Below are 15451 nucleotides of genomic sequence, written 5' to 3' on the forward strand. Positions count from 1 at the left end.
CTTAGATCTGTTTGGTTTAGCTTAGCTTATTTAGACAATTAGTTATCATTGTATCTTGTACCTGTCTGTAATTTTGTTTCTGTAACTCTGTCTGTAATTTTGTTCTTGTGTTGTAAAGCACTTTGAGTCGCCTTGTGCTGAAAAGTGCTATGTAAATAAATGTACCTACCTACCTACATCCTAAAGGACACACTTCCACTGGACATGGTCTGTTTGAACTGTTACCTTCAGTAATAAGGTACAGATCAATCAAAACAAGGATAAACAGATTTTAAAAACATTTTTATCCATCACCACTTACAAATTCAACAAAGCCATAAAAAGTAGACCCTGAGCTGCAGTAAGAACTGAATAATTGCAATATGGGACAACTAGTGAAATCTTAATCTTGTTAATGTTGCACATTTGGAGCATTATTAATCTGTACATAATTAGTCTTGTGAATAATCTTGTTTTTTAAATGTGTTTTTACCTCATACTAGTGTGTGTTATCTTTGTTTTTTATTTATTGTTTACTTTTATGATGTGTTTTACTTCTTTTATACTTAAAAAGCAAACCCAAATTCTGTTGTACTTCTGGTGCAAACACAATAAAGCCTATTCTGTTCTATTCTATTCTGTTCTAAACTCAAGTGCAAAAACTCCTGGGAAGTACTCAGAGTGGGGAATGTCAACATTTCTGCACTAACCAAGCTCACCTCAAATTTCTGACCAATCACACAACAGCTGTCGGACATTACACGAGAAAAAGGTTCAGCTCTAATTATGTGCCAAGAACAAGCTGCAAGAATTCACAAAACAGGATTGCAAAAAAAAACGACTTTATGTTCTTCATAACCCTGGGAGAGAGAACCATTTACCTGGTCCTTGTGAAGTGTGCAGCACCCTTTAGAGAAGAGGTTACCCAGTAAAAGTATATATACTATATGGTGTTGGAAAGCTTAAACTTTTACATTTGACTTCAGACACAAATAAAATAACCTATATTTGGGTTTACAGGATGGTTGAATCAGAAGAGGCATTTCAAACTGTTTAAAATGCTTTATATTTAAAGGTGTCTTGGGTATTGTCAATGCTGTCTAGCACTGCACTATGATAATGTCATACAGAAGTCCAATTTAGACCCACCCCCTTTCAGTTGCACAGAGTAGACATAAAGAAAATGTAAAAATGTAGCAAGTTTTTTAAATATAATTAGCAGTGATTATACGGTATTATAATAATAATACTTTAATAATTTACTCCCCTATCCTTGAACTTGGCCTAGTCATCTGGACTTTTCAAAGCTCAGTTCAAAGATAAGATGGTAGGATGTTTGTGAGAGTCTGTGACAGCAGTTTTGTTTTTACTGTTCCAGAAAAATACAATTTCAAACATATCTAGAGCAAAATTAGGGGATCACCTGAAACAATGTATTTGACCTAGGGCATAACTGTGCCTTTTTGACAATTGCAAAGTTTAGGTCTGTATTTTTTAGACACTGAATCAGTTTACAGGCAGATGGATACTACTGCTCCAGTTTCTGCAGGATGATTCAGGAAGTTGCATCTGGTTGTTGATCTCAAGATTGATAATGTTTGCAAAGTTGATGATAATGATAAACTTTACTGTCCCCAAGGGGCAATTTGCTTTGCAAGACAGCAAGAGCAATCACAGATAAATACATTATACCAAAAAAATTCCAATAGTAATACACCACAACATCCATATAGCACACAGTACAATCATATACCACCACAGTTTGTTTGGGTCTATCTCAAATTATTAATGATGCCGGCAACATTTGTACCTTTTTGTGTTAGATTTAATTGCTATATATCTACAAGAAGAAGGCAACAACCTAGAATGGCGATGAAGAAGGCGATTTGGATCAGCAAGTACAGCTTTAGCCTTCCTTGTGACTCTGTGTCTGTAGAGCTGGGGGAGTTCTACTAGACTAATTCCTAAAGTTGTTTATGTTGTGTTATTGTGGTGAAAATTAAGTTTTACAAAAGCGTAAAACTAAATTGGCTTTCCATCTGCTTGATATTGATGAAAACTCAGACTTTTTTTGGTCTATTGCTCTCATTTTCCTTCTTGTTCTGTTCCTTCGTTCTCAGTTACACATAATGTAGGCATTTTGAGTGACAGTAATAATCATCTCTGTCAAATACTGTGACCACTGAGAAGTACAAAGTCATATGGATTAAATGAAGCATCTAAGACTCCTGCAGTAAAGATTTCCAGTAATTGAGATATTTGAGTTATACAATGAATCGTTCCAGCCTCAGTGACAACACTGCAATTTCCAATTTTAAGTGTAACTTGGCTTTTCAAGTAGTTCAACTTTGTAAGATCAGCATTTGTCAGTGCATGGTATGGTTTACCACGTTTCTCCTAGTGAAGTGAAGTGAAGTGAAGTGAAATTTATTTATATAGCACTTTTCAGCAAGGCGATCGAAAGTGCTTTACAACACAGAAACAACAACAGAATCAAATACAGGACAATCAGGTACAGAATCAAATACAGATAAAAACACCAAAATAAAATATAGAAATACAGAAATAAAAAACATCAATAATGTATAATCCAAATGAAATATGAGATCATCTAAATAAAGTCATGAAACTAAACACATCTAAACATGAGCTAAGATAGTCAAAATAGTAGCTAAGATAATCTAAATGAAATCATGATAAAGTTAAAACTGAACTAAACAACAATCAGGAATCTGATAATCTAATAATATCTAAAATATGAGCTAAGATAAATTAAACTAAACTAAAGGTACAAGAGGTTAACTAATAGTACCAAAAAGGCCCGCTAACAGCCAACATGAAAAATGCTAAGATAACTAAACTAAAACATGATAATGCTAAACTAAAGGTACCAAGAGGCTAACTGATGGTACTAAAGGCCTGCTAACAGCCAACATAAGAACTGCTAAGATAACTAAACTAAGGTAGTGAAGGAAGGGAGAGAGGGAGTGCGGGTGGGGTGACAGAGACGAGGCAGAGACGGTGGAAAGTGTGTGTGTGTTTGTAGAGACGGTGGAAGACGATGTGGTGTGTGTTGTATGAGTGTGTGTGTGTGTTCGTGTGTGTGTGCGTGTGTGTTTGTAGAGAAGTCCATGAATCACGTCACAGAGGCAATTGTCTTTGATAATATGATGGAATGTTTATCAACCATCCCAGAGCAGATCCACAGATGTCCTTAGGCAAGGGAGGGGGCAGAGCATCTTGTTTACATAAAATCCAAGGAGAAATTGAAGATAGCTGGGCAGACAAGGTCGGTCTAAGCGAGCCAGATTGACTCAAACAATTATAACAATAATTGTTTTGGGTCAGGAGACGGAGAGAAAGAGACTCCACCAGGAACAGAGAGAAAAAAGTAGAGCAAATGTGCTTCTACATAGTTTTGTCTGACTTAAAACTTCATAATAATAGTGACAAAACAGACAAAATAATCATCAGACTGCTCGAACAAAACAAGTATAGCTACTTCAAACCTAGAATTTTGAATTAAAATGTTTATAAAACTATAAGAACAGTAATGGAAAACTTTTAAATATGATCTTAGTCAAGATTAACCTGTCTTGGTTTTATATCTAAAAATCAAACTTAACATATTCTTGGATCAGGAGGAGCAGCTGTATGCCATCATTATGAAAGCAGAACTTAGTTTCCATTTTTAAAGTCTGTGAGGAAATACAGACACAGTGAGTTTAACCAGTGCAGACTGCTTCATTAAAAAAAAAGAACCTATGTTCATGAAAAAAAAATCCCTACCCCTGAGGGATAAATTACCATCAATATAATGGCTGTTCTAGTGGTATAATCACATAATTAAAGTCTATCAGTGGAATGAAAGGACATCTTAAGAAATGTGTGTAAAACTTTTATGATAATGACAGCTGGGTTAAATAATAACAAGTTTTAAATTGTTTTTTTAAATAATTTAAAAAGTGGAAATAGCTGCTTTAAAGTGAGAATGAACAACCCATTGAACAACCCAGCCCAAAAAATGTTGGGGGGAAAAAATATAGGAGATTTAAACATTTTTATTTTTGTGTTTGAGATAATGTCTCTCAGTCATCAGTCAGTGTCAATACACAGACAAATATATATATATATATTATTCTAGTTATATTATTTTAAAAAGTGCTGGGTTCTATAAAGTTTCATAGATGTTGACATGTTGACTGTTATCTGCTCTTTATACATCATCCAGTTTCTCAGGAAAACTACATTAAAGTAATATAAAAAGAAGTATTTCCTGAAGCTATGAATATCACCCGCCACCTTACATGTTACGCTTTTAAACAAAGATCTTGTGTTATCAGTTAGGGCTCAGAGTACATGTTGGAAATGACTCACCTACTACCACACCAAGGGTTTGCTCAATATCTGTAAAGTTGACTGAATAATAGCAATTTTCATGCTTGCTAAGTTCATCAGCTGTAGCAGACATCTTGATTTAGGTTGACTCTGAAAGTTAATCAGTTGTAGATGTCAATCCAATAGTTTTCAGGTTTGACTTCGATGGTTATTGACAAAGTTTGAAGCAAAAATTGTGTGCTTTGTGTAGTGCTCAGAATAAGTGTTGGGAATCACTGGGGTCAGAGGTTAGTGTATGTTAGAGTAGAGGCTGATAACATAATGTTCACATAAACCAATACAAAAATTTTTAAATTGGAATTGTCATCGGAGTTAAAAACACTACAGTGCTGTATATCTTTACTGTCAGCTTTGCTTAAGTCACAGCTGCGATGGAAATTCATCTACCTATCAAAATCTTTATCCCCTTACAAAAATTCAAAGCAAGCTCAAACAGCATCTACTGCTGAAGGTTTACACCAACAAGACTTTATTTTACTGACAAATGTGTGTCAGACCTGTATCAAACTAAAATACACAAACATACACTGGCCCTTTGCTAGAAGCTAACCAAAACTCTTGTTTTATTTTGGAAATTATTAGTAAATATAATAATCTGATAGTAGCAAATCAAAACGTTACAAGTGAATTTTGTATCTCCTCAGGAGGATGAACTAATGTGTTCATTAGCCAACCCAGTGAGAATACACTGATGAATTCAGAAGGTGTTGAGTTGTAATAGCCTGCGTCCACTCACCATCGTTGAGGTCCTGCAGCAGACTCTCTTGACCAGAAAAGTCCAGCTTGACTTTGATGCTGATTGTCAGAGTCACGGTGTGCCCTGGCTTCAGAGGCAGGTGGCTCAGGGCCTCCTCCAGCTCCCAGCTCAGAAAGCTACCAAACACTTTTTCTGCATCAACAAAAACAAAGGAAAATAACATTTTTAAATATTTATTTGAAGTTTTGACTTTGATGATCACTTCTGAGAGGAAATGTGGTCAAACTTATCAATACTTTATAATCTTTCTATATTGTAACCTGGAATTTAACTGGATTTTTTATTTGAATAAAGGAAAGAGCTGGGATTCTTGGAAGAGATTATTTTAAAAAACAGCAGCATTGTGCTGTGGGCATGTTTTTCTCAAGCAGAGACTGGAAAACTGGTCAGAAACAAAGGAAATGGATGGAACAATATGTGAAGAAATTTTTGTGAAGAATTTTTTTGAGTCTTCCAGAGATTTGAAACTGGGACAGAGGTCCACCTTCTAGCAGAACAATGACCCTAAACACTGCTTAAAGAAACATTCCATTGGTTTAAGGTGAACTACGTAAATGTCCTGGAATGATTCAGTCAAAACTCAGATGTGCATTCAACTAAGAATCTCTGGTTGGATTTAAAAATTGTTGAACACAAGCAGCACCATCCAACCTGAAGGAGCTGCAGCAGTTTGGTCAGGAAGAATGGACAAAAATTACACTGGTTAGATGGACCAAGATCACGGAGATGGACCTGAAGAGACTTTGAAGAGATATTGGAACTGCTGCCAAACGTGGAAACACAAAGTATTGAGTTTTGTGGGTTGAATGCTTTGAGTTTTACTTTTGAGTTTTATACATTTAAAGATTATTTAGAACAAGATATTTTTCTTATTTAACTTCATAATTCTTAAGTATTTTTTGTCGAATTATCACTTTCAATCAAAATAAAAATCCAAATTAATTCCAAGTTGTAAGGCAGCAAAACAGAAAGCATACCAAGAGGGATGAATACTTTTGCAACAAACTGTATATCATTTTCTTTAAAAAACTTGGTATATTCAGGTGCAAGCTTGTTTTGATGATGTTAGGAATAGGATTGCATGTGTAGAAAGCTGAACACAAAGAAAAAAAGCGTCACTGTGACCCTTCTCGTGCCCATCACCAGACTCAGAGCTTCAATTTATGCTTCCTAGCTCCTCTAAATGAGTCGAACGACTCAGCTGCATCCACTTCAGCCAATATGAATGAAACATCACCTGAATAAAGCATGTGTTCAGCCTGTGCAGGTGAGCTACTGCTGATCGCAAGGCTGCAGGAACAGCACACAGGCTGATTATAACACACGCACAGCAGAGGGGGAGCCTGAAAGCTCACTGCAAAGAACAACAGCTTACACTTCTTGGTTCGATTCATCATCAAAATCCGTAAAGTCCTTCAAGAGGATGTGAACGTAGGCAGCATCAAATAAACATTCAGTGAGTAACACTTACCTTCAATTATTCATGAACTCAGAGCTTTTGAATTGAATTAAAAGTGAAAAAGAGAGAAAAGGAGCAGCCAGTGAGGCAGCGGAAGAATGATTAAAAAGACATCAGGATTATAAAAAAGAAAATATTCACTTCAATGTGTAACATAAGACCTTGTAATTCAACAAGCAGAAATCCTGGGCTATGGATGGAGAGACTACTATCACATTATTTAATTAGCAGTCAAAAAAGTAACCTAAATGATTGATGAGAAATAGTTTATGCCTTTCTAAAGTATCATAGGGAGCCATTAAAATACTTTCACATCAGCTGCACCTAATGAAAAACAAAGTATTATTTCTTTCACATCAAGTGAAAAAGTACTTAGTGAACAAAAGGGTAATGAGCAGGTTCAAGTACAGACATTAATCTGACAAATCTTTACAAAAACGTCCTAAATCATTCTGTTCTCTTTTCATTCAAATCAAAATTTATTCAGTATTCCTGTCAAATTCAGAATAGAATTTAAATCTTACTTCTAACATACAAAGCTCTTGTCAACCAAGCTCCATCTTATATTAAAGGTCTTATTGTTCCATATTTTCCTAACAGAGCACTTTGTTCTCAGACTGCAGGTTTACTTGTGGTTCCTAGAGTTTCTAAAAGTAGAAACTGGAGGTGTGGAACCAACTTCCAGTTTCTGCCTGGTGGACACACTGTCCACTTTTAAGATTAGGTTTAAGACTTTTCTTTTTGATAGTTAGAGTTGGCTTGAATTTTCTGACCTATTCCTTAGGTATGCTGCAACAGACGCAGACAAATTTCTTTGCAACTATTTGTAAATGGTAACAAAACAAAACATCACAATGGTAACTGAAATAACTTAAAACTGACAAAAGTAATAACACGAAAAAAATGACGTAAAAAATGTACACTGACAAAGATTCTGGAAGAATATCTTTTGGACAGATGAAACAAAACTGGAGCTTTCTGGCAACAAAGTCCTATTAGTTCTATGTTCACAGACCCAAAAATGAAAAATACAAGAACCCTGTAACTACAGAGAAACATGGAGGAGGCTCTGTTCTGTTCTGGGGCTGATTTCCTGAATGTAACACAGGGTGTCTTGAATCAGGTAATGACCCAAAACACACAGCTAAAAACACCCAAGAATGTCTCAGAACAAAACACTGGCCTTTTCTGAAGTGACCCTCTGAGCCTTGATCTAAATCCTGTTGACCATCTGAGAAAAGAGCTGAAACCTGCAGTCTGGACAAGGAACCCTTCAAACCTGAGACAACTGGAGCAGTTTGTTCATGAGGAGTGGACCAGAATAACTGTGGACATGTGCAGAAGTCTCAGAGAGACGGATTGATTGCAAGGTTTTGCAACAAAATATTAAGTGACCATACTTTTTTGTAAGGGCCAGTTTCATTTTATTTTTTTTCTGTACTTCTGTTCAACAATACTTTAAAAGCAATGATTGATTAAATTAGTTGATTTTTAATTGTTTTTATTATTAATATTATTTTTGTCAGTTTTAACTTTTTTTGTGAAGCTTATTGATTTTTTTTTTTTTAACAAATGGGTACAAAGAAATTTGACTGCCTGTAAAGGCTTACACAGATTATTTCTCTCAACTATCCATGTTTGTATTTGCAATTACTGCTGTCATTACACAGTTTTTTTCTTTTTCTCCTCCATATATAAACTAGGCTTGGACCAATTATTTTGTGTTTGTCTGGATCTTTTTATTGTCCTTTCAGCCCCCAACTTTTCAAGGCAGATGGCCGACCATTCTGGTTCTGTTTTTGCTGGACATTTATTCCTGTTAAAAAGCATTCTTTTCCACTGTTGCCTCTGTGCTGCTCAGGATGGGGGATTGCAAAGTGAAGATTCAACACAACCTGCTGGCTTCCTTAGAAAGATAACTTTCACTAGTTTGCATTTCAAAATGTACAAGTGAATGTATTGTATTATAATTGGAATGAATTGACTTTAATTGGATTTTAATCTAGATTTGTTTTATGATTTTGAACTTGTTTTTTCTTTGTATAATGTCCTAAGAAGACTACTGTTGTGAATTGGTGCTACATAAGTAAAATGAAAACTGAATTTTTAAAACCATGCAATAATAAATACTTTTATGAAAGCTATAATATTATTTTTATGTTAAAACAATTTAGAAAGTGCATTGATTCAACTTCATTGCCATTTTGGATTATCTAAGTATAATAAGTAGAATACTTAATATTTTAGTTATGAGATCAATGATAATCTATATACCCAATATATTTGTGTAATCTGCTGAATCCTCCAGGTCTAAGGTCTGAGCTTAAAGCTAAAAAGAATGAAATTCTCGTGTTTTAAAAGCTAACCTGTCATATGTCTAATATACTATTAACCATTTAACAAAGAAAGACAAATGTATAGCTAAATTATATGCAATCCTAAAAAATATTTCTTTATATAACAGTCCAAAGATAAAAAGCAAGACAATCCCAAATTCAAACACTAGTTTTAAGTAGAGTTTGACAACTATCTGTCATATTTCAGTTTACTAATTAACAAGTTTGAGTTGTTTTACTTTATGTTAATCAAATTGAAGTTTAGTTGGTATTAGATACAAGATGTACAAATAAACTTCTATTTAAAGGATGATTTTCTTCATCCATGTTTTCTTCCACCTACCCATCGTCAGGTCATGGAAGAAACAAGTCAAACCCAGATACCCCTCTACCCTCTCCAGCTCCTTCTGGAGTACCCCAAGATGTTCCTAGGCCAGACAGAATACATAATCCCTCCAGCAAGTTCTGGTTCTATCTCAGTGTCTCTTCCCAGTGGGACATGACAACAATGCCTCATGAGGGGAAGTATCCAGGAGGCAGGCTAATCATATGTCCAAACCATCTCAGCTGTCTCTTTTCAATGTGGGGGAGCATTAGTTTTAATCCAAGTAAGCCTGGTCACCCTACAGTGGAAGCTCATTTTAGCTGCTTATTGTCAGGATCATATTCTTTCATTCATGATTCTTAGCTTATGACCAAAGGTGAGGGTTAGAATGCACCCAAACCAGTAAAGTAAGGGGTTTGCCTTTTGGCTCAGCTCCTTCTTCACCACAGTAGACCATATCAACGACCTCTTTACTGCCGATGAAGGCCCAATCTGTCCATCTCCTGCTCTACTCTGGCCATCACTCATAAACAAAACACAGAGATACCTGAACCCCTCCACTTGAGACACTCATCCCCAACCCAGAGGAAGCATTCCATATTTTTTTTCTGGTTAAGAATTCTGATCAAGTCAGATTAAAAAAGGCCAAACAGACAACTTACAGATAGGTAAACCACTGAATCAGTATTATTCTGCTGTTTCTGTTTTCCGTGCAGCTGAAAGAGTTTTCTCTCATCAATGTGTTTAAAGTGATTTAGGTCAGGGCTAAATTGAAAAAAAACATGTTTAAATCTTCAAAATAAAAAAAGACCAAGGTTAGGAAAAGAGCTCACTTTCAGCTATGCAAAGGTACAAGAACTATGTGTAATTTATTAGATGACTGTATTATCCATCACTTATTGGCTTTAGACTTTTTGAATGCATGCATGTTTTTGAGAAATGGGGAATGTGTCATACATTAAAAGATAGCTGTGTCTGCACCATGGCAGAAAGAGTAATGTTTTGTTTGTTTTGCAACAGATGTGATCCTGTTAAGACTCATCTCATCTTTTATTCATTTAACTCCCAAAGAAAATGCAGGGCACAACAGAAATCCTCTTGCAGCTCGTGTCTGTCCAAAATTACTACAATATGACTAAAGAAGTGTGACAATCGGGAGATGCAAGAAGGTACAGAGAAAGACAGATAAAAGGCATCAGTCTTTGATGCAAAAACAACATCCTGTATCTTTGTTTGAAAGACACAAAAAATGAAAACAGACTGAGAATCTCTTTGTTAATCCAAATCTACCAGGTGTTAGGCTCCCTTTAAAATAGATTAAGACTCCACTAAGCTCTCCATGAAATACACGACCAATTCAAATAGGGCTGGATCAGGGCAAACCCCCAGCAGTGATGACGCTGTGTTTAGTAGTTGTTGTTGTTTTTGTTTTTGTTTTTTTTACCCCTGCTGTTTTAAACATTTCTGAGATGTTTTTCTGTGCACTTACCAAGCTCTATGTCAGCAACACATTCTCACCACGATCTCACCACATTAGGGCTTCATTCTGGCATTGCTCTCTTTGACCGTGTCTGGATGAAGCTATACACAAAAAGACCACTAGCATGGTGCTAATGGCATGATGGGTATATAACTCATCCATGAGGCTAGAGTGGGCAGTACTGTGGTTGCCTTCAGACTGTATGAGACCCCGCTATAATTTAAAAGAAAATTGTCGAAACATGGATGGGTTTTGTACCTTGGTGAGGTTTTGGTATGCTCATTAAGAACACAAAGGCTCCCCCACCCATGATATATCCACATGGGTTTGAGCATGCAGAAAACTTCCACAGCAAGGTCGGTGTGCTTTATTGTCAGTGTGGCAGAATATCAATTTCCTGGGTGTTGCATGGTGCCTGTGGTGGAATCATATCCATGACACAGGACTCATCTGAGTTACACAGAATGACCTGGACAAGTCATTCTGTGTTTGTCTGTGTATCTTTTTTGTCCTCTCAAACCCCAGCAGCTGGGGCAAATGGCCACCCATCCTGATTCTGCTGGAGGTTTCTTCCTGGTAAAAAGGAGTTGTTCCTTTTCACTGTCGCCGATGTGCTGCTTAGGATGGGAGATTGAAATCAGGTGAAGATTTGATGTACGTAATCTGCTAGGTTCCTTAGATCAAAGGTGTCAAACCACATTCCTCGAGGGCCGCTGTCCTGCATGTTTTAGATGTGTTCTTGCTTTAAATCACCTGGTTTAAATGGATGACTTGTTGCCATGCTCCTGGAGAACTTGATGATTTGATGAGGAGCTAATCAAACCATTTGAATCAGGTGTGTTGGAACAGAAAAACCTAAAACCCTCAGGACAGCGGCCCTTGAGGCCTGGAGTTTGACACCCCTGCCTTAGATGGATAACTTTTATTAAATGGCTTTTATAATGTATGTTAATGTTTTTGTACAATGCCCAAAGATGACTCTTGTTGTTAATTGGCACTATATAAATGAACTAAACTGAACAATCCTAAAAATAAAAGTACAACATCAAACAGTCATTGTCACAAGTCCAAGATAGAAGTTCAATTGTCAAGTCCAAACCGCAGGTCCAAAGTGCCTCCTTTGTTCAGATTGTTTCCTTCCATAATACAGATTCTGAAGGACTATTGACAATCGTTATCAAGGCAGGCACCACTCTCTCTTCTTTTGCTGCTATGCCTCAAACACTCCATAACCAATCCTTGCCAGTGCACACCAGCCTTGTCACATGGATATGTCTGTCACCGCTGGCACCATATTGATGATGCCAGTGCACGCCCTGTCACAAATCTGCTGCCACCACAGGCCCTTCACACTCCACCCAGAAGCCCAGTACTCTGCCACTAGGACAATAAAGCACCATGACCTTGCCACAGACATTTTGTGCATGTCATAACCATCCTAGATCTATGATGCCATGTGCTCTTAACATAGGTCTGAAGACCTTGCCTAAACTCTGGAAAGAGTTTCCAAGTTATAACTGATTATTAATGTTGTGGCACAATCGTTATCAAGCAAGGAGGGGGCCTTGGAGTCAAAGGCAGGCAGTCTACTCAACTTCAGCATGACTCTTTGAAGTGTAAGGGTTTCAAGTTTTATGAAAAACAGCACTTTGTGGCAAACCATGTTTATTGCATGTAAGCTATTCAAAGACATACTAAAGTAACTGTCCTAATCCAGCACAGACAAAGAAGTAGTACCAGCAACTTCTTTGGGCTCAAAAAAAGAAGAGAAAATGCTTTTGTCAAACATTGGGTGAGTGTCACACCATTTATCTAAAACCTATTGATCAATTTCCCTCTGCAGAATCAACACCTTAATGTGTTGGAGGAGTTTGAGTCTTTGGGTCAATTTTTTATTTTATTTTTTTAACTGTTTCTAAATGTCATTTTCTACAAGTTAATTAAAAGTGCAATGAGATAATACTAATAGATAAAACTTATTTAGCTGGTCAGTGAAAAGAGATCTAAAAACCCAAACAAGCATGTAGATGAGCTGAAACTATTTAAACCTGCAGATTAAGTCTTTAAATAAGAAAACAAGCTGATTTCCTTGTAGAACAAATTTTGTTTGTTTCTAAAGAAAGACATATTGAGCACAGCCACAAAAAACATTTTAATAATGGAGATCTGCTGATTTTACTTTATGCATATTTAAGATAGACATGTAAAATGAAGAGATGCCTTAATGACTAATACTGGGTGACTGATAAAAGGATTTTGAAAAGGATTTTTTAAATGATGCAGTATTTAGATCTGAAATGTTCATGCCACCAAGAGATGTGCACACACCTAAAGATTCAAACAAAAATAAAACACTGTATGTTGTTATTATTTTGTATTATCTCACCAGATGGGCTCTTAAGGGATTCAATTACCCACTGAAACCAACAGCCTAACAGGCAGTAAGGAAGTAAATAGAATCAGCCCAGAATTTAGGACATTTGTTCCTTTACCTTAGATCTGAATCTCCACAATGTTTCATAAAATTAAGCAATTTTTTATATGGTATTAATATATGGTCATAGTAAAAATTACACACAGTAAATATAAAAGTCTACACAAAGAGCTTTTAAAGTATCAATGGGATCACACAGTTAAAACGGATTAGTCAGGAGATGGTTACAAAACATTTCACTGGCATAAGAAATCCAATCCAACACGGTGGCCAATGGATCAACAAATAGGGGCCTCATCCGCAGTAATGAGGGCATTGCTCTGATCTGTCATGGTGAAGAAGGAGCTAAGCTGAAAGGCAAAGCTTTCAATTTACTGATCTGTCTTCCCCTTACCTATGGTCACGAGGTATGGATGACAAGCGGCTGAAATGAGCTTCCTTCGTAGTATGGCCGGGCTCAGCCTTTAGAGATAAGGTGAGGAGCTCATCATTTGGGGGGAGTTTGGAGTAGAGATGCTGCTCCTCTGCATCAAAGAGAGTCAGTTGAGGTGGTTTGTGTTTCTGATTAGGCTGCCTCAGTCTAGAGGTCATCCAGGCAAATCCTACTTGGAGGAGACCCTTGGCAGTCCCAGAAATTGCTGAAGATTTATCATAGTTTCAGTTTTTTTGCACAACCATAACCTGGCATTTTAACAGGGGTGTGGAGAATTTTTCAACCACTGCCAACACTTTGTGGAAGATTGAATGTATTTCACCATAGGTATGTAATGGTATACATAACTGTGTTTGTGCAGTTTCAGAAACAGTGAGAAACCATAGTGATGGTGTGCAGGCACATATGGCTGATCAATAATGTAGGCACTCTGAATAGACCCAGCTGTTTGCGTGTGATGACAGCTGCTCCCAGCAGCACTGAAAGCAAAATACTTTCTGTCATTCTGTTCACTGACAGGTGCAAAACAGGTACTTGTTTGGAAACACAGAACTCCAACTTAAGCTGTATTATTAAAACAAATATTATTATAATCATTTGTGCCTGTTGGAGGTTTTGACACATTCACAAGTTTAAAAATAATTTAAAATAAATCTGCAGAAATGCCTCGTATGTAGAAGCTGCTAGAAAACAGAAGTTCAGGAACCTAAACCAAAGACGAAAAGAATTCAGAATTTGATCAACCCTATCAAGGAAATAACCCTACAACAGCCTGATGATACTGATCCATTTTAGGCAACTTTAAGTGAACACAGACACATTTAAGGGCCTAGCATTCCTAGGAGGAATGCATATCACCCACCACCTTTCCTATCAGAGCCTAAAACTAAGACCATCTTATGAGATGATTGGAGTCATCACCCCTCTCCCTGGGCTGCCACCTTATCATGGTGGAGGGGTTTGAGTGTCCCAATGATCCTAGAAGCTATGCTGTCAGGGGCTTCATGCCCCTACCAGGGTCACCCAAGGCAGACAGGTCCTAGGTGACGAAGTGCAGCCCAAAGACCCCTTATGATGAGTCAACATATTGGACACAGTGTTCCCTCGCCCGGACGCAGGTCACCGGGGCCCCACTATGGAGCCAGGCCTGGAGGTGGAGCACGTTGGCGAGCGCCTGGTGGCCGGGCTTTCACCCATGGAGCCCGGCCGGGCATAGCCCGAAGAGGATACGTGGGTCCCCCTTCCCATGGGCTCACCACCTATGGGAGGGGCCAATGGGGTCGGGTGCAATGTGAGATGGGTGGTGGCCGAAGGCAGAGACCTTGGCGGTCTGATCCTCGGCTATAGAAGCTGGCTCTTGGGACGTGGAATGTCATCTCTCTGGTGGTGAAGGAGCCTGAGCCGGTGTGTGAGGTTGAGAGGTTCCGGCTAGAAATCGTCAGGCTCACCTCAACGCACGGCTCTGGCTCTGGAACCAGTCTCCTTGAGAAGGGTTGGACACTCTTTCACTCTGGAGTTGCCCACGGAGAGAGGCGCCAAGCAGGAGTAGGCATACTTGTTGCCCCCCATCTTGGTGCCTGTACATTGGGGTTTACCCCGGTGAACAAGAGGGTAGCCTCCCTCCGCCTACGTGTGGGGGGACGGGTCCTGACTGTTGTTTGCATTTATGCGCCGAACAGAAGTTCAGATTACCCACCCTTTTTGGAGTCCTTGGAAGGGTTACTGGAGGGTGCCCCTCCTGGGGACTCCCTTGTTCTACTGGGGGACTTCAACGCTCACGTGGGCAATGACAGTGAGACCTGGAGGGTTGTGGTTGGGAGGAACGGCCCCCCTGATCTGAACCCGAACGG

The 15451-nt window shown here is 38.0% G+C and overlaps 1 protein-coding gene across 2 annotated transcripts in view; it reads right to left on the reverse strand.

Moving 5' to 3' along the window:
• The window catches only part of trappc9 (trafficking protein particle complex 9), a 336991-nt gene that overhangs the window by 214608 nt on the left and 106932 nt on the right, over window positions 1-15451 (reverse strand). For both annotated transcript variants that reach the window (XM_017431170.2, XM_017431169.2), the window contains one exon: window positions 5114-5266. In XM_017431170.2, the coding sequence (XP_017286659.1) occupies window positions 5114-5266 (153 nt within the window). The remainder of the gene's footprint in view (window positions 1-5113; window positions 5267-15451) is intronic.

The sequence above is a fragment of the Kryptolebias marmoratus genome, linkage group LG5 (genome assembly GCF_001649575.2).
Source record: "Kryptolebias marmoratus isolate JLee-2015 linkage group LG5, ASM164957v2, whole genome shotgun sequence".
Lineage (NCBI taxonomy): Eukaryota > Metazoa > Chordata > Actinopteri > Cyprinodontiformes > Rivulidae > Kryptolebias > Kryptolebias marmoratus.